This window comes from Rhinoraja longicauda, chromosome 20, assembly GCF_053455715.1.
Source record: "Rhinoraja longicauda isolate Sanriku21f chromosome 20, sRhiLon1.1, whole genome shotgun sequence".
Lineage (NCBI taxonomy): Eukaryota > Metazoa > Chordata > Chondrichthyes > Rajiformes > Arhynchobatidae > Rhinoraja > Rhinoraja longicauda.
This window is the reverse complement of record NC_135972.1, coordinates 21,388,679-21,407,989: the sequence shown is the minus strand read 5'-3', so window position 1 is coordinate 21,407,989 and position 19,311 is coordinate 21,388,679. Positions and strand designations below refer to the sequence as shown.

General features: G+C 48.3%; 1 protein-coding gene across 7 annotated transcripts in view; it reads left to right on the top strand.

Moving 5' to 3' along the window:
* Positions 1 to 19,311, top strand: part of nav3 (neuron navigator 3) — a 579,072-nt gene that overhangs the window by 425,102 nt on the left and 134,659 nt on the right. For 5 of the 7 annotated variants that reach the window (XM_078417159.1, XM_078417162.1, XM_078417161.1 and 2 more), the window contains exons 4-6: positions 1,471 to 1,588; positions 3,317 to 3,369; positions 9,247 to 9,319. The exons of 1 other annotated variant lie outside the window; for it this stretch is intronic. In XM_078417159.1, the coding sequence (XP_078273285.1) occupies positions 1,471 to 1,588; positions 3,317 to 3,369; positions 9,247 to 9,319 (244 nt within the window). The remainder of the gene's footprint in view (positions 1 to 1,470; positions 1,589 to 3,316; positions 3,370 to 9,246; positions 9,320 to 19,311) is intronic. One more of the 7 variants, XM_078417163.1, reaches the window with a different exon arrangement.

Here is a 19,311-nt window from a genome sequence, read left to right as displayed (position 1 = left end):
ATGGCCTACTCCTGCACCTATTTTCTATGTTTCTATGTTTCTAGACACGATGGGCTGAATGGCCTAATTCCGCTCCTATGCCATGTGCTCTTACGGTCTTATTCAATGCAAATGTTGAAAGAGGTAACGGCTAAGAGTAAGAGGTGTGTAATTTGAGAAACCAGCATTGGTCTCTAACGATTCTGTGTTTTGTGTGTGTGTGTGTGTGTGTGTGAATGTGTTATGAAGAAATAAACTTTAATTATTTTCAGTGGGGTAAGTGCCTGGCCTTCTGTGTTTGCAACTTGTCAGTTTGTGCATTGTTTGGGCTTTGAGCTTGCACCTGTCCGAGAGGCAGGAATGCCGCGGGAAATCTTGACGGGATATCATTCTGGAACAGAATCAATCGTTATCCTCTCTGCTGTGGAGCAAAGCAGTTAATTGTTTAATTGCAAGGAGACGGGAGGGTGAGAGGGATCCCTTGCAAACTTGGCAAGAGCCCAGGTTTTGGCGCTGTAAACTCCAAGCTGTTTCTATACGCCCTACCCTGTTATACTTCTCATGGATTAAGAGCAGCGTGGGCAGCACGGTGGCACAGCGGTAGAGTTGCTGCCTTACAGCGGCAGAGTCCCGGGTTCGATCCTGAGTACGGGTGCCGTCTGTACGGAGTTTGTACCTTCTCCTTGTGACTGCGTGGGTTTTCTCCGGGAGCTCCGGTTTCCCCCCACACTCCAAAAACGTACAGGTTTGAAGGTTAATTGGCTTCGGTAAAAATGTAAATTGTCCTTAGTGTGTAGGATAGTGCTAGTGTACGGGGTGATTGCTGGTCGGCATGGACTCGGTGGGCCGAAGGGCCTGTTTCCACACTGAATCTCTAAAGTCTAAACTAAACTAAACGAAAAAAATCGATTCCCCCATACCACTCTCGCTCGCCCGCCCACATCAACGTAACCTTTGGTGCATAGAACAGTACAGCACAGGAACAGGCCCTTCGGCCCGCAATGTCAGTGCCGAACATGGTGCCAGGTTAAATAACAATCCTTTTCTCAATCGCGTTCCCCCTTGTACCATCCGTCGCCCCTCCGAGTCTCAGTACTTCGAAAGGGTTCGGACCATTCGGCCCATCGAGTGCTGGTCAGCTCTCCGCAGAGCAGTCGGGTGCATTCCAGTGGGTTATTCTCCCCCCCCAACTCCCTGCTGGCTCTCCGCCCACCATCGGCACGGCACCGGAGTCTCAGATCACCTCCCCCCTGGGTTGCGGAGGTTCCCTCTGAATGAAACGACACTTCAAAGTCAGTCTTGTGGGTGCCAGTCCCAAGCGTCAAGGATAACAGTAAAATCTGCCTTGCTGGCCAGTTTGCTGTTATAAAAGGCAGATTGATCCAAAATAGTTCTTGAGTCGAAGCCAATGTTTGTGCTGAAAGTATTTCTCTCTCTCTCTCTCTCTCTCTCCCTCCCTCCCTCCCTCCCTCCCTCTGTCTCACCGCTCAGATTTACACGGACTGGGCCAACCACTACTTGGCCAGATCTGGTCACAAGAGATTGATCAAGGACTTGCAGCAGGACGTTGCTGATGGTGTTTTGCTGGCGGAGATCATCCAGATTATTGGTGAGAACATAACCCGTTTGGATCGGAGCGCGCGGACTGTATCTTGTGCAAATGTTTCCACAGTGAACCGAACACTCTCAGGCACACCACCGCAGTTCCACGGGCTACTGCCTGCTCTCCACAGAGGTGCAATTAGGGGAGCTTTAATGCGCCTTGAGTGCAAGTGAGTACCTGCCTAGATTGAGCTTGAAGAGGAGCCTTAAAGTTGGCGGGAGGATTTCTACTCCTGCTGGGACGGCGTGTTTCCCCCATGTCTAGACACCGAGTGCTGGAGTAACTCAGCGGGGCGGGCAGCATCTCTGGAGAAAAAGGAACAGGTGACGTTTCGTGCCCAGACCCTTCTTCAGACCCAGAGTCGGGGAGAGGGAAACTAGAGGTATGAAAAGGTTCTGAACAAATAACAGGGCCGGCACCGATGACCGATGACCAAGGAAAGGTGGAGCCCACAATGGTCCATTGTTGGCTGAGGAGGAGGTGATAACAAAGGTGTAGATGGATGCAAACAGTGCAACTAGCAGGACAACTAGGGTGGAGGAGGGTGGGGGATATACTGCCTGACCCTTCGAGATGCTCCAGCATTTTGTGTCTATCTTTGGTGTAAACCAGCATCTGCAGTTCCTTCCTGCACTGTTTTCCATGTGTGTTCTATGGCAGTACAAAGGTCCGTTACCCTCCCCCCCCCCCCACCCCCCCCCCCCCCACACCACTCCAGCGGCATCGAGCCCTGGCCAAGGCACTTGTTGGCAGCTTTCAGTGCCCATAGTTTTTGTTCCTCCCAGCCGTCGTGCTCTCCTTTCATATGCCGGCAGTGCGTGGAGTTTGCACGTTTTCCCTGTGACCTGTGTCACGGGTTTACTCCGGGTGCTCCGGTTCCCCCCCCCCAACATCCCAAAGACGACCTTGCGCGGCTTTGTAGGTTAATTGGCCTCTATAAATTGCTCCTAGAGCGAAGGGAGCGGATGAGAAAGTGGGATAACATAGAACTAGTGTGAGCGGGTGATCGGTGGTCGGCACGGACTGGGTGGGCCGAAGGGCCTGTTTCCACGCTGTGTTTCTAAGCTCTAAACTAAACTAAATAATCCATGTTCCCATCCCACTATTGCTCATCTGCCCACATTCATCTAACCTTTGGTTCATGGAACAGTACAGCACAGGGAGAGGCCCTTCGGCCCGCAATGTCCGTGCCGAACATGGTGCCGAGCAAGTGGCGGCACGGTGGCGCAGGGGTGGAGTTGCTGCCTCACAGCGCCAGAGATCCCGGTTTGCTCCTGACTATGGGTGCTGTCCGTACGGAGTTTGCATGTTCTCCCTGTGACTGTGTATGTTTTCTCCGGGCGCTCTGATTTCCTCCCACACTCGAAAGACGTGCAGGTTTCTAGGTTAATTTGCTTCGGATTTTTAAAACTAGTAAATTGTCCCTTGTGTGTAGGACAGTGCTAGTGTACGGGGTGATCGCTGGTCGGCACGGACTCGGTGGGCTCTCTGCCTAAAGTCTAAAGTCAAACAAACCCCTGGCTCAGTCACATCCTTCCCTCAGGGGCACCCATGGCCTCTCCGGGGCCTTTCAGGGGGATGCAGGGAAGGTTTGAGGTTTCACCATCGTTAACCAGATGGTCGGGGAGTCGTGGGTGTGGGGAGCGCAGGCCAGGGTTACTATGGTGTGGCAGGAGCTCAGCCTACCCCCTGGTCTCACAGCCACCATTCATTACATGTCTTCATGTTTTACAGCAAATGAGAAAGTTGAAGACATCAACAGCTGCCCAAGAAGCCAAGCCCAGATGGTAAGACGATTGGCAACTTCTGAATTGCAATTGAATTTAAATGCCGCCCCATGGAAATATGTCCTTCAATCCCACCGGGTCCACGCTGACCATCGACCATCGACCATCGAGGCTGCTTCTATGTTATCCCACTTTCTCAACCACTCCCTGCATAGTTTTGTTCAGTTTAGTTCAGTTTAAAGATACAGCGAGGATACTGGACCTTTGGCCCACCGAGTCCGGGCCGACCAGACCAGCGATCACCCCGTACGCCAGCACTATCCTACACACACGAGGGACAATTTTACATTTATATCAAGCCAATTAGCCTGCAAACCTGAACGTCTTTGGAGTGTGGGAGGAAACTGGAGATAACCCACGAAGGTCACGGGGAGAACGTACGGACTCCGTGCAGACAGCGCCGGCAGTCAGGATCGAACCTGCGTCTCTGGCGCTGTCAGGCAGCAACTCTACTGCTGCGCCACCGTGCCACTCAAATAACTTAGAACTTCCCGTCGAGGAATTGAACCCCGGTCTCCCGCGTGACAGGTGGCGATACTAACCGCTGCACTAACGAGGATGTTACTAGGGGCAATTTGCAGAGGCCAATTAACCTACATACACGCACGCCTATTGGACGTGGGAGAAAACCAGAACGCCCAGAGAAAATCCACGTAGGACCCGGGACTCAAGGGCCTGAGCTACAGGTGGAGCTATAGGTGGAGCTATAGGTGGAGCTATACGTGGAGCTATAGGTGGAGCTATAGGTGGAGCTATAGGGAGAGCTATAGGGAGAGCTATAGGGAGAGCTAAAGGGAGAGCTATAGGGAGAGCTATAGGGAGAGCTATAGGGAGAGCTATAGGGAGAGCTATAGGGAGAGCTATAGGGAGAGCTATAGGGAGAGCTATAGGGAGAGCTATAGGGAGAGCTATAGGGAGAGCGTGGAAACAGGCCCTTTGGCTCACCGAGTCCACACTGACAATTGATCACCCGTTTACACCAGTTCAATGTTATCCCACTTTCCCTGGGAAAATCTATCTACGCCCCTCATAATTTCATAAACTTCCATCAGGTCTCCCCTCCACCTCCGACATTCCAAGTTTGTCCGAACCTCTCCTTTTAGCTTATACGTTCACGTTTGATAAGTTGGAAAAAATATTTGACTTTCTCCGAAGTTGGTCAACGCAAAGTAATGAATAAACTATTCGGTCAAGAATAATTTATTCAAAAGATTTGAATCAGAGAATCGCTGATGGAGTTACGCCGTTGAATCACTGAGGCATCGAAGGACTGGACCACGAACTGGTAAATGTGTCCTAGAGTCATAGAGTGATACAGCACAGAAACAGACCCTTCGGCCCACCTTGTCCATGCCGACCGAGTTGGCATTCTGGGCTAGTCCCATTTAAACTGAGTCATAGAAACATGGAGTTATACAGCAGGGAAACAGGTCCTTCGGCCCAACTTGCCCACACCAGCCAAGATGCCCCATCTACACTAGTCCCACCTGTCCGCATTTGGCCCATATCCCTCTGAACCTTTCCCATCCATGGACAACTAATGGTAGCCAATGGCCAGATATTTCAACAGGTACATGGATCGAAAAGGTTTTGAGGGATGTGGGCCAAGCATGAGCATGTGGGACGTGCACGGATGGGCCGTCGTGGTCGGTATGGACAAGTTGTTTGCCTGCTGTCTGACTCTATATCTCTCTGATGCTAGTTTAGTTTAGATTAAAGAGACAGCATGGAAACAGGCCATTCGGCCCACCGACTCCACGCTAACCATCGACCACCCTGTTCTCACTGGTTCTAGCGTATCCCACTTTCTCATCCACTCCCTACACACGAGGGACAATTTATAGAGGGCTAATTCATCTACAAACCTGAACACTGATGTGTTGGATGGAACTGCAGACGCTGGTTTAAACCAAAGATAGACACAAAAAGCTGGAGTAACAGCCGGTCAGACAGCATCTCTGGAGAAAAGGAATAGGTGACGTTTCGGGTCGAGACCCTTCTTCAGACTATTGCTTTTCTCCAAATATGCTGTCCGACCCGCTGAGTTACTCCAGCTTTTTGTGTCTAAGCATGAACATGATGTTTGGTTTCCTCTCTTGAGATTGATGGAAAGATACTTCCTTGAAATTCATTCGTTTAAAACTTCATTTTGAACCCAATTTCTCACCTATTACAGTGCAGAACAAGGCCATTCTGCCATTATGCCAGCTCTCAGCAGGACATCCCATTCACCCTCAGTAGAACACCGAAGCTGGAGGAACCCAGAGGGTCAGGCAGTATCTGGGGAGGGAATGGGCAGACGGCTTTCAGGGTCAGGACCCTTCTTCAGATTTCTGAACCGAATGAGGGGCCCCAACCCAAAACATCATCTGCCCATTTCCCCTCCACTGATGCCACCTGACACGCTAAGTCCCTCTCACACTTTGTGTTTTGCTCAAGATTCTAGCATCTGCAGTTCCTTGTGTGTCCATCTCTTAACAATGACCTAACCGAGATGGTTCCCCGTTAAACTCCAGATTTACCAGGGAGTCTGAAATGAAAGGACAAAGTGGTGAAGGGGGAAAGACTTACAGAGGATCTGAGGCGCAGGTTTTCACACACAGAGGGTGGCGGGTGTATGGAACGAGCTGCCAGAGGAGGTAGTTGAGGCAGTTACTATATCTCATATTGGATATCTCATTTGGACAGGTGCATGGACAGGAAGGATTTGGGAGGATTTGGGCCAAATGCAGGCAATCGAGACTGGCATAGATGGGGCATCTTGGTTGGCATGGTTGAGTTGGGCCGAAGGGCCTGTTTCCGTGCTGTATGACTATGACATCTTTGGAGAAACAAGGAACTGCAGATGGTGGTTTATACCAAAGATAGACGCAAAGTGCTGGAGTAACTCAATGGGTCAGGCAGCGTCTCAGGATGGGTGACGTCTCGAGTCGGGCCACCTCTTCAGAGCGAGTCGCAGATTGACAGATTCTTGATTAGTACGGGTGTCGGGGGTCATGGGGAGAAGGGTGGAGAAAGGTAAAGTTAGATCAGCCGTGATTGAATGGCAGAGTAGACTTAATGGGCCGAATGGCCTAATTCTGCTCCAATCACTTATTCTGCTCCAATCACTCCAATCACTCCAACATTCACTACCTCAGCGGCTGAGTTATTCCAGCACTTTGTGTCCATCTATGACATCTTTGGGATCACTCCGTCAACTCAACCTCGTCCCATCCCCATTGATTCTCCTGCTACCCATCCGCATGGCGGCGGTTTGCAGTGGCCTGGTTAGTTTAGAGATACAGCGCGGAAACAGGCCCTTCAGCCCACCGAGTTCGTGCCGACCAGCGATCACCGTACACTGACACTATCTACACACTAGGGACAATTTACAATCTTTACCAAAGCCGATTAACCTACAAACCTGCACGTCTTTGGCGTGTGAGAAACCGGAGCACCCGGGGAAAGCCCACGCGGTCGCAGGGAGAACGTACAAAATCCGTACAGACAGAACCTGTAGTCAGGATTGAACCCGGGTGTGGTCTCGGGGCACTGCGAGGCAGCAACTCTACCGCTGCGCCACCCATCAGATCTATCATTTGTCACTGCCCAGCTACCAGATCTTTAATTTGCAGAACATTTTTAGTCATGGATTGGCAAAGAAAGTCAATTGCAGCATTTTTGTGTTCCCCTTCCTTCTCCCATCGCTGCATTGCTTTTGCATCCTGATGAAAGTCAAGATTAAATGAACATTTTATGGGATGGAATATTTTTGTTGCAGCTTTCCCTTAATCAGTTCCGTCTGCCCGCTGAGTCACGCCTGCCTCTCCCTTGGGCTTGTTGCAGGATTATTTCAACTGTCTCTCTCGGTGAGGAAACACCACTGTGTTGACTCACGTGGAACTGGCCAGCCAAGGTACAGGGCCGTTAGTGACGTTTGCCAACCTGTTTGTGTCTGAACTGCATGGCTGCTGGCTGCTGCTCAAGTCAAGAGAGTGTAGGAAGGAAGTAGGACGATGCGCTATACAGAAAGGGCCAGAGCAGGCTTTATCTGCTAAGGAGACTCAGGTCCTTTGGAGTGCAGGGGGCACTCCTAAGGACCTTCTACAACATGGTGGTTGCATCGGCCATTTTCTATGCTGAGTCGGGCCTTTACTTTGGGAAAGATGTGATGGGCCGGCCTTAGTGAGAGTGCACGGAGATTGACTGAAATAATCCCAGGCGTGAGGGACTTCACATAAACATTAACATGGAACACTACAGCTCAGGAACAGGCTCTTTGATGTCAAGTTAAACTAGTGGTGATGGTTGCGCGGTGGTCGAGTTGCTGCCTTACAGCGCCAGAGACCACACCCGGGTTTGATCTTGACAATGGGTGCTGTCTGTACGGAGTTTGTACATTCTCCCTGTGATTGCGTGGGTTTTCTCCCGGTGCCCTAATTTCCTCCCACACTCCAAAGACGTGCAGGTTTGTCGGTTAATTGTCCTCGGTTATAGATGTAAATTGTCCCGAGGGTGCAGGATAGTGCTAGTGTACGGAGATTGCTGGTTGGCGCTGACTCGGTGGACAGAAGGACCTGTTTCCACGCTGTGTTTCTAATGTCTGAAGTCCGAAGCAAATATGATGGGATTCCTGGCTTGTTTGGGAGCTAGGGGTTACAGGGAAGTAGCAGGAAAGTAGGATTGTCGAAGGTCAGATCAATCACGATCTTATTGAGCTGTACGGGAGGCTCAGTGGCCTTTCCCTGCACTGATATCACCCACTATGATCAAAGACCCTCACAACCCTGGCTTTCCTCTCTCCTACCATTTGTACTTATCTCTGATTGTGCTTTTCTCTAGTATGATTTTACTGGATTGTATGCAAAACAAAGATTTTCACTGTGCTTAGGTACATAGGTACATGTGGCAATAAAGTGTCATCATCATTTCTCTCTGAAGAAGGGTCTCGACCCGAAACGTCACCCATTCCTTCTCTCCAGAGATGCTGCCTGACCTGCTGAGTTACTCCAGCTTTTTGTGTCTATCATAATTTCTCTCTTTCCCTCTCTCTCTCTTTCTCTCTCTCTCTCTGTTCTCTCTCTATTTATTACTACCTCTCTTTCTTTCTCTCTCACTCTCTCTCTCTTTCTCTCTCTCTGTTCTCTCTCTATTTATTACTACCTCTCTTTCTTTCTTTCTCTCTCTCTCTCTCTCTCTCTCTCTCTCTCTCTCTCTCTCTCTCTCTCTCTCTCTCTCTCTCTCTCTCTCTCTCTCTCTCTCTCTCTCTCTCTCTCTCTCTCTCTCTCTCTCTCTCTCTCTCTCTCTCTCTCTCTGTATATATTTCTCTCTCTTTCTTTCAATCACTCTCTCTCTCTCTCCTTCAATCACTCTCTCTCTCTCTCCAACTCCTAGAGTTCGGTCGAAGATTTTTTTTTAAAGCATTTGAAGTGAGCCCTGCTCTAGAAGTTGTGCAAACCAGATACGTTTGAAAGGGTTTCAGCTGTTGACGGGAGCAGTGTGAGGCTGGCATTTGCCTCTGCTCTGACGCTGTTACCTTGGTACAGCTGCCACTGTGTGCCGTTGCACGCTGTCACAGTGACCAATGACCCACTCCTCCGAGCTCCCGCACAGCTATTCTTTGTGCCTTCATTGCAGGGTATTTGTGGGGCAAACACCCAGGCACGCTTTACATAGGCTGAAGATTTGGCAGGCTGACTAGATTGGGTATTTATGAATTGTTTAACATCCTACAGAAACCAAGGACAAAGAGAGCGTTATTTCAATCTCCAAATTAGGTCCACTCCTTCCTTCTGTTGGGCTAGTGTCAGTTGGAAATGAATGCAAGGCATTCACTTCTGTCGCTGTATTTCTGGAGAGTCCAATTAATCGCGCTTCCTTTCTGCTCTGTCCCAGATTGAGAATGTCGATGCCTGTCTCAGCTTCCTGGCAGTGAGGGGGGTGCACATCCAAAGTCTCTCGGCTGAAGGTAAGTCTAGGCTTTGACTCCGTTGACTCAACACTCCCACTCCCTCTCCCTCTCCCTCTCCCTCGCCCTCACTTCAGCACAGACAGAGGAAGGCCACTAGTGCTGTGGGTGCCCACGGATGGTCTTGCCAAGGGCAGCTCATGGTGCTGATTGGTGCTGTTGACCTTGGATTGGAAGAGCTGATTGGCACTGTTGACCTTGGATTGGAATCAGCAGGGTCTAGCTGCAGACGTACGCACCAATAAGCGTACTGATTGGTGCGTGTGGTCGGGACCAGTAGAGGTAATTGGTGCTCTAATTCGTGGGTCGATTTGTAGGTAAATGGCACCATGTAAGATGCATCTGGATGGACTTGAATCACCAACGCTACAAACCTAATGCTGATTGGTGCTATTGAATTTGGTTCGGAGGAGCTGATTGGTGCTAAGGTATTCATAGGTAGCGCTGATTGGTGCGAAAATCAGTAGGTAGACAACGCTGATTGGTGCTGAGGTTTTGCACAGGTAGATCTGATTGGTGTTTAGGTTTGATCCAGGTAGAGCTGATTGGTGATTAGGCTTGGATAGACACAAAATGCTGGAGTAACTCAGCGGATCAGTCAGCACCTCTGGAGAAAAGGAATAGGTGACGTTTCGAGTCAAGACCCTTCTTCAGTTTCAACCCAAAATGTCGCCTATCCGTGTTCTCCAGAGATGCTGCCTGACCCGCTGAGTTACTCCAGCACTTTGCATCTATCTTCGGTGTAAACTAGCATCTGCAGTTTCTCCCGACACATAGTGTTTAGGCTTGTATATAGACACTTCTGATTGGTGCTTAGGTTGGACACACGCAGAGCTGATTGGTGCTGAGCTTTGTATGCATACACCTGATTGGTGCTGAGGGTTGACACAGGCAGAGCTGATTGGTGCTGAGCTTTGTATGTATACACCTGATTGGTGCTGAGGGTTGACACAGGCAGAGCTGATTGGTGCTGAGCTTTGTATGCATACACGTGATTGGTGCTGAGGGTTGACACAGGCAGAGCTGATTGGTGGTTAAGTTGGACGCAGATAGAGAGAGCTCATTGGTCTGCAGGACAGGAAGAACTCTGAAAGAAACAAAAATGAGTGCCAAGCTATTTGAACCAATTTGTTCACAGGTCAAAGGTAGTTGGAGTTGCTTGGTGTGGAGGTTGGGTCAACTGATATTAGTTTCCTTGTCCGTTTCTATCGCAGTGGTGCGGCTGGAGCCATGACAGTAACCTTATCCCACGGTAATATCCATCCTGTAGCCACAAGGAGCTGCAGATGCTGCAAACTTTGGGAGAAAGTCAGAGGAATTTTGCACAGTTTTTGTTTTCTTTCTATTTTGTTATTCTGAATAAAGTTTATTTTGATTTTTTTAAAAGATGCTGGAATCTTGGGGAAAAAACGCAAAGCAAGCGACGAAGAGCTTTTCACTGTACCTCGATACACGTGACAATGAACTGAACTAAACAAAACTAAAGAGAACAAAACTAAACCAAACCAAACCCAACTAAACTAAATGATGAAACCTGCCCTTTGGACCATCAGGTCCATGCTGATCCTTGCACCTATCCACACTAATCTCATTTGCCCGCGTTACTCTTGGTGATTCACGTACGTCTAGATGTTTCTTAAACGTTGTGAGAGTTTGTCCCTCCGCTTGCTCAGGAGGCGTGTTCCAGATTCCAACCTCCCTCTCCGTGTGAAGAAATTCCCTCCACTGTCTTACGCCTATGCCTGGAGAAGAGTCCCAAACCCAAACATTTCCTGTCCATGTTCTCAAAGTCTGTAGAAGGGCCCTGACCGGATACGCCACCTATATTCTCCGGAGATGCTGCCTGCCCCTGCGTTACTCCAGCTAGAAGTGTCCGTTTGTACAGCTATGTCCTCTTGTCCTGGACATTCCCACCAGGGGGAAAAGGATTCTTACTATCAACCCTATCCATTCACTCCCAAAGGTTTTGTACACCTCTGTCAGGTCACTCCTCAACCCTTTATGATCTTGGACCATCACAGCAGAGAAGCAGGCAATTTGTCCCATCATGGTTGAGTATGATGGGACTTTTCAATTTGATCCATTCCCATGCTTGTTATTTACAGTTGCAAATCTATCTTCAATTCCTGTTTTGTATATTTCCTGCTTTACAGCGAGAGATACAGCATGGAAACAGGCCCTTTGGTCCACCGAGTCCACGCTGACCATCGATCCCCGTTCACCATAGATCCACGTTATTCTACTTTCTCGTCCACTCCCTAGACACCAGCGGCAATTTACAGAGGGCCAATGAACCTACAAACCTGCACGTCTTTGGGATGTGGGAGGTTTGTAGGTTGGCATGTTGGCCTTCGTAACGAGAGGATTTGAGTATAGGAGTAAAGAGGTCCTTCCGCAGTTGTACAGGGCCCTGGTGAGACCACGTCTGGAGTATTGTGTGCAGTTTTGGGCTCCTCAATTGAGGAAGGACATCCTTTCTATTGAGGCAGTGCAGCGTAGGTTCACCAGGTTAATTCCCGGGGTGGTGGGACTGTCATATGAGGAAAGATTGGAAAGACTGGCCTTGTATTCCACTGGAATTTGGAAGGATGAGAGGGGAACTTATAGAAACGTATAAAATTATAAAAGGTCTGGACAAGCTAGATGCAGGAAAAATGTTCCCAATGTTGGGGGAGTCCAGAACCAGGGGCTACAGTCTAAGAATAAAGGGGAGGCCATTTAAAACTGAGATGAGAAAAAACTTTTTCACCCAGAGTTGTGAATTTGTTGAATTCTTCACCACAGAGGGCAGTGAAGGCCATTTTGCTGGATGAATTTAAAAGAGAGTTAGATAGAGCTCTAGGGGCTAGCGGAATCAAGGGATATGGGGAGAAGGCAGGCACGGGTTACTGATTGTGGATGATCAGCCATGATGACAATGAATGGCGGTGCTGGCTCGAAGGGCCAAATGGCCTCCTCCTGCACCTATTTTCTATGTTGTTATGTTTCAATGAAACCGGAGCACCTGGAGGAAACTCACGCAGTCGCAGGGAGAACGTGTAAACTCCACACAGCCAGCGCCCGAGATCAAGATGGAATCCGGGTCTCTGGCGCTCTGAGGCAGCGGCTCTGCCAACTCCACCACTGTGCTACCTCATATCATGCTACCATCTTTTAATTCTAAACTGCCGATGTATTAAGAGACAGGGATTTTCTGATTAACCTGATCAATAGCTTCATAAAGGGCAGAAAATCAGGTGTTCAAATTCAGAAGCCGTAGAATAAATGGATTGAGCTCAGGATGTGAATGAGAGTTTGAAAATCCATTGCTTGTTGTCGTCACATGTCCTTTTGTTGCATAATATTCAGCTACAGAAAAGACTGTACGTGATTACAACCACAGTGTCCAGATACAGGATAAAGGCTACAACATTTAGTGCAATATAAAGTCAGATTAAAAACAGTTCAAAGCCCTCCACTGAGATAGATGGGAGGTCAGGACCGTACTCTAGCTGGTGAGAGGACGGTTAATTGCCTGAATACAGCTGGGGAAAAAACTGTCCCTGAATCTGGAGGTATGCCTTTTCAAACATCAAACTACAGTAGAAACAAGTAACTGCAGATGCTGGTTGATACACAAAAAGTGCTGGTGTAACCCAGCGGGTCAGTGGGCATTCCCGGAGAACATGGATGGGTAGCGTTTCTGGTTGGGGCCCTTCTTCAATCCTAAGAAGGGTCCCGACTCAAAACGCCACCAGTCTATGTTTTCCACAGATGATGCCTGACCCGCTGAGTTACACCAGCACTTCGTTGCCTATTGTATCAACCAGCATCTGCTGTTCCTTGTTTCTACTCAGCAACTATGAATTTCTTTGGACTGTGCCTTTGGTTGCTCTGTGGACTTGGGCTCAGCATTATTATGGAGACCTGGCATTGTTGTTACGAAGTTATTTTATTATGATTATTATGCATGTATTTGTTGTGTGATTGCGCTAATGTGTCTATTTAGCTGCAGCAAGCAAGAACTTCATTGTTCCATTGGCAGGACATATGACAATTACACACTCTTGACTCTTAACTTGAGTGAGTTGCAGGAGACTATCTACAGAGGGAGAACTTGTTCAAACTTGACCAGTCTGAGGCAAATGACTGTACACAAAAACAAGTTATAAGTTCATATGCTCATAAGTCATAGGAGCAGATGTAGGCCATTCAGCCCATCGAGGCCTACTCCACCATTCAATCGTGGCTGATCTATCTTTCCCTCTCAACCCCATCCTCCTGCCTTCTCCCCATAACCTTTGACACCCTTACCTATCAAGAACCTGTCAATCTCCACTTTAAAAATACCCATTGACTTGGCCTCCACAGCCGTCTGCGGCAATGAATTCCACAGATTCACCGACCTCCGGCTGAAGAAATGTATTCTCATCTCTCTTCTAAAGATACATCCTTTATTTCTGAGGCTGCGCCCTCTGGTCCTAGACTCTCCCACTAGTGGAAACATCCTCTCCACATCCACTCTCTCCAGGCCACTCACTATTCGGTAAGTTTCATCGAGGCTTCATCGCCTTCATCCTTCTAAACTAAGTTTCTCCTTTAATCAGCAAAATAACCTGAGTTGCTTCATTCACAGCATGTAATCAGACCTGCAAACTATCTACAGTGTTGTCAGTGCATGAGAGGTTGATCACTGAGGCAGGATTTAAAGGGAATATAGCAGACCCAGATTCAGATTATTTATATACCCCAGGATGCTACGGAATTGGAGAATGGCGATGAGGAGAAATTTCTTCAGCTGGAGGGTGGTGAATCTGTGGAATTCATTGCCACAGGCGGCAGTGGAGGCCAAGTCACTGGGTATTTTTAAAGCGGAGATTGTGGTTCTTGATTCGTAAGGGCGTCAAAGATTGGTCTTGTAGTCCAAACTCCTTGTTCACGAGGCTTACAGAGTAAAGGGTATACATACAGTAATGAGGGAAGCAGAACTGCAGAGTGGTGCAAGGTTGCAGTGCGAAGTGCAAAAGAACATTAAACTACTACACAGAATAGCGGAAGGAGGTAAAGTTAAGAGCAAGAGGTCATGGCAGCAAAGGGGAGCGAAAAAGGAAGCAAAGTGCTGGAATAACTCAGTGGCTCAGGCAGCATCTCTGGGAAGCATGGATGGGTGACGTTTCGGATCGAGACCTTAAGAGGGTGAAAGACATCTGGGAGTTGGATAGCAGTGGGGGAAAAGTTAGATTAGTTTATTATTATTGTCACCGAGGTACAGTGAAAAGCTTTGTAGTTCCGTGCTTTCCAGTCAGTGGAAAGACTATACGTGATTACAATCAAACCATCCACTTTATACAGATGCGGGATAAAGAGAATAATGTTTAGTGCAAGATAAAGTCCTGTAAAGTCCGATTAAAGATCGGATGAAAGGGTCTCCAATGGGGTAGATGGTCGGTCAGGACCGCTCTCTAGTTGGTGAGAGGATGGTTCAGTTGCCTGATAACAGCTGGGAAGAAACTGTCCCTGAATCTGGAGGTGTGTGTTTTCACGCTTCTGTACCTCTTTCCTGAGGGGAGAGGGGAGAAGGGGGAATGCTATTCTTAACTCTTCATGTCTGAGCTTTTAATCTTCCGTGGTGTAGCAGAGACCAGGAGTGTTAACACTCTGCAGGAGGCAAGCTGATGGTTCACTTCTGTCTACCTATGGCTGTTGGAAAAATAATTCACCGTCATCATATGGGGATGTGTGGGAGAGGTTTTTTTACACAGAGAGTGGTGGGGGCCTGAAACGTATGGCCAAGGGCGTTGGTGGAGGCAGATACGATTGTGCAGTTTAAGAGGCTTTTAGATACGCACATGCAAGTTGCTGCTAGAGTTGCTGCTTTACAGCGAATGCAGCGCCGGAGACTCAGGTTCGATCCTGACTACGGGTGCTGTACTGTAAGGAGTTTGTACGTTCTCCCCGTGACCTGCGTGGGTTTTCTCCGAGATCTTCGGTTTCCTCCCACACTCCAAAGACGTACAGGTATGTAGGTTAATTGACTGGGTAAAAATGTAAAACAAATTGTCCCTAGTGGGTGTAGGATAGTGTTAATGTGCGGGGATCACTGGGCGGCGAGGACTTGGTGGGCCGAAAAGGCCTGTTTCCGCGCTGTATCTGAAATATGAAAAAAAAAAAAATGAAAATAATAAGTACAGGGAATGGGGTCATGTAAAAGCAGATGAGATCAGATTAACTTGGCATCTTTTAACTGTTTAACTGACGTTTCTGTCATGGGCCTCCTCCAGTGCCATAGTGAGGCCCACCGGAAATTGGAGGAACAACACCTCATATTTCGCCTGGGCAGCTTGCAGCCCAGCGGTCTGAACATTGACTTCTCCAACTTTAGATAGTTCCTCTGTCCCTCTCTTCCCCTCCCCCTTCCCAGATCTCCCACAGTCTTCCTGTCTCCACCTAGATCCTTCCTTTGTCCCGCCCCCCCTGACATCAGTCTGAAGAAGGGTCTCGACCCGAAACGTCACCCATTCCTTGTCTCCTGAGATGCGGCCTGACCTGCTGAGTTACTCCAGCATTTTGTGAATAGATACCTTCAATTTGTACCAGTATCTGCAGTTATTTTCTTACACTTAACCTGGCACCATGATTGGCAGTGTAGAGAGAAGGTAGGGGAGGGGAAATCGGGCATGGAGGGATTTGTAATCAAGAATGATTGGAAAGGGTGCAAAGATGTATGAAGATGTTGCCAGGACTCGAGGGCCTGAACTATGCAGAGAGATTGAGCAGGCTGGGACTTTATTCCTTGAAGTGCTGGGGGATGAGGGGTGATCTTGTAGAGGTGTACAAGATCATGAGAGGAATTGATCGGGTAAGTGCATGGATAGACACAAAATGCTGGAGTAACTCAGCGGGCTAGGCAGCATCTCTGGAGAAAAAGAATAGGTAAATGCACTCAACAAAGTCTTTTACTCAGAGTAGAGGAATCGAGAACCAGAGGACATAGATTTAAGGTGAGGGGGTAAGATTTAACAGGAACCTGAGGGGCCTTTTTTTACACAAAGGGTGTTATGTGTATGGAAAGAGCTGCCAGAGGAGGTAGTTGAGGCAAGTACTATCACAATGTTTAAGAAACATTTAGACAGGTACATGGATAGGATAGGTTTGGAGGGCTATGGGCCAAACGCAGCAGGCAGGACTAGTGTAGATGGGACAAGTTGGGCCAAAGGGCCTGTTTCCATGCTGTATAACTCTCTGACTGCAAGATCTTTAACGATAAGTTGTTGTTGGGCAGTGGAGAGGGAAGTAGCCCATACGAAAGGAACACATAGGGCAGAAACAATAACAGACTAGTCTTACAACTGGAAGTAACATTGGTAAAGTCCCACAAGTTTAATTCACTGCTTCTCACTTGACAACTTTCTGTTTTGAATTTGAATGGAATTTGAACTTATAACTCATGGGACCAAATGATATCCAATTCCTAAGCAAAACACAAAGTGGCTGGAGTAATCCAGAGGACCTCTGGAGGAAATGCTGGAGGAAATGCTGCCTGGCCTGCTGAGTTACTCCAGCACTTTGTGCTTTGCTCAAGATTCCAGCATCTGCAGTTCCTTGCGTCTCTGTTTTCCAATTCTTGATTGACTGAATGAAAAATACAATATACAACATCGGCCCAATAACATTGCAGAAATAGCTGTAGAAGTGGAATTGGAAGGGGGGGTGGGACGGGAAAATATACAATCACCAGGAACAAATTGATGGATGTGTCCTTCTCTCTTTGTGGGGAGATTTTAATTTAGTTTATAGTTTAGAGATACAGCATGGAAACTGGCCCTTCGGCCCACCGAGTCCATGCCGACCATCGATCACCCATTCACACCAGTTCTATGTTATCCCACTATATCATTCACTCACTACATGTAAGTCCCTTCGGCCCTCCTTGTTCGTGCCGAACCTGATGCCAAGTTAAAATAAACTCCGCTGCCTGCACGTGATCCGCACCCCACCCCACCATTCCCGACAACCCGCATATCTTTGGGATGTGGGAGGAAACCAGCGCACCTGGGGCAAACCCACGCAGTCACTGGGAGAACGTACATACTGCTGCACACAGGCAGCACCCGAGGTCAGGATCGAACCCGGGTCTCTGGCGCTGTGAGGCATCAGCTCTACCAGCTGCACTGCCTTTATTTTAATTAATGCTGTTGTCATTCCCGCCTTCGGAAGCTAAGGCCTTAAAATCTTGGATCTCTAACCTGCACCCTCTTGTTTCCCTTACCCCCTTCCCCTCTAACCACCCCTCCATAAGGTGTCCCCTTAAAACATCCCTCCCACCGCTCGAGTGAGTGTGTGTGACACAGGGTTCAGTTGTGTCTGGCGTCACCCCTGTCGAGGATCATGCATTGTTTTAATGCAATAATGCAAGCTTTTATGCTCTTGCAAGCTTAGCTCTGTTGTAGTGGAATGATTCCAGGACAGGTCACATGTACCAGGGAGGAATTTGGAACCCAAATACTTGAAATTTAAGACATTCCTCCAGAAGCCAGGATATGAGGAAGGATTTCTTTAGCCAGAGGGCGGTGAATCTGTGGAATTAATTGCCACAGATGGCTGTGGAGGCCGAGTCATTGGGTATTTTTAAAGCAGAGATCGATAGAGGTTCTTGTGTAAGAAGGAGCTCAGATGCTGGTTTATACTGAAGAGGGGCACCAAATGCTGGAGTAACTCGGCTGGTCAGGCAACATCTCTGGAGAAAATGGATGGGTGACGATTTGGGTCAGGAGACTTCTTCAGTAGAGGAGGGGGTGAACTGGAGTTAGGAAAAGTTTCTTGAATAGGAAGGGCATCACGGGTTATGGGGAGAAAGCAGGAGGGAGGGAAAGGTAGATCAGCCATGATCGAATGGTGGAGCAGACTCGATGGGCCGAATGGCCGAATTCTGCTCGTGGGTCTCATGATTTTATAAGCCAGACATCCATGGCAGTAAACTAATCCAGGAATTCCTAAACCTCTTGGAATGTTACAAGTCAGACAGTGTAGGATCCATAGGGTTGGAGTTGTTAATCCCCTCACCCTAGGCCAAATATAGCCCATGATCCCGTGCAAATGATGATCAATCGCCAGGCAACTCAGAACTATTTGTGTTCGCTCTCGGCTCACAACTCTTATTAGTCCAAGGATTTGGGCAGGGCTGTGTAGAGTCTAAATATGAACACCCAGAGCTGTTTCTAGCATCAACTGAGCCACAAGAACAAAGAAGAGATAAGGGCCTGTCCCAGTTACCCGATTTTTAAGGCGACTGCCGGCGACTGTCAAAGTCGTAGCAGATCGCCAAAATTTCCTTATACCCTACCACAATGACCACGACAATGCCGAGTCAGGTCTATGCAAGTTACTTTTTTTGTGAAACTAGCACCTGGCCAAGAGATTACACCGTCTTCGGAAACATCGCAAAATTCCCACGCTTACCTGACCGTCAAACTGTCGCCTCCAATCTACCTGTCAAATGTCCTGACGGTAAATAAATTGGATAAACAAAACTATCTTCTGGTATCTTCAAATGCCTTTTCTTAATTTAATATTACGTGCTTCTAAATGCATCTGCGACAACCTAGCAAACCTGGGGACAGCGTGCGTCAGACAGCGCCCGCAATAAGCTACGACACCTGGCGACAAGACAAGCCAGCTGTCGCCGAAAGGTTTCTATCTGGAAATTTTTTCAGCGATGCGCCGAGATCCGCTACGATTCATTGAAGACTCCTCACGATCTTGCCCGCGCGCGACACCCCGGCAAACGTTCGGCAACAGCCTAGTCACCGGCAGTCGCCTTAAAATCACCTAAGTGGGACAGGCCCTGTAGGGTTTTGTGCTTTGAATTTAAGTTAGAGATACAGCACAGAAACAGGCCCTTCAGTCCACCGAGTCCACGCCGACCGTTGATCACCCATTCACACCAGTTCTGTTTACCCCACTTTCTCATCCACTCCCGACAAACTATGGGCAATTTTACAGAGGTCAATTAA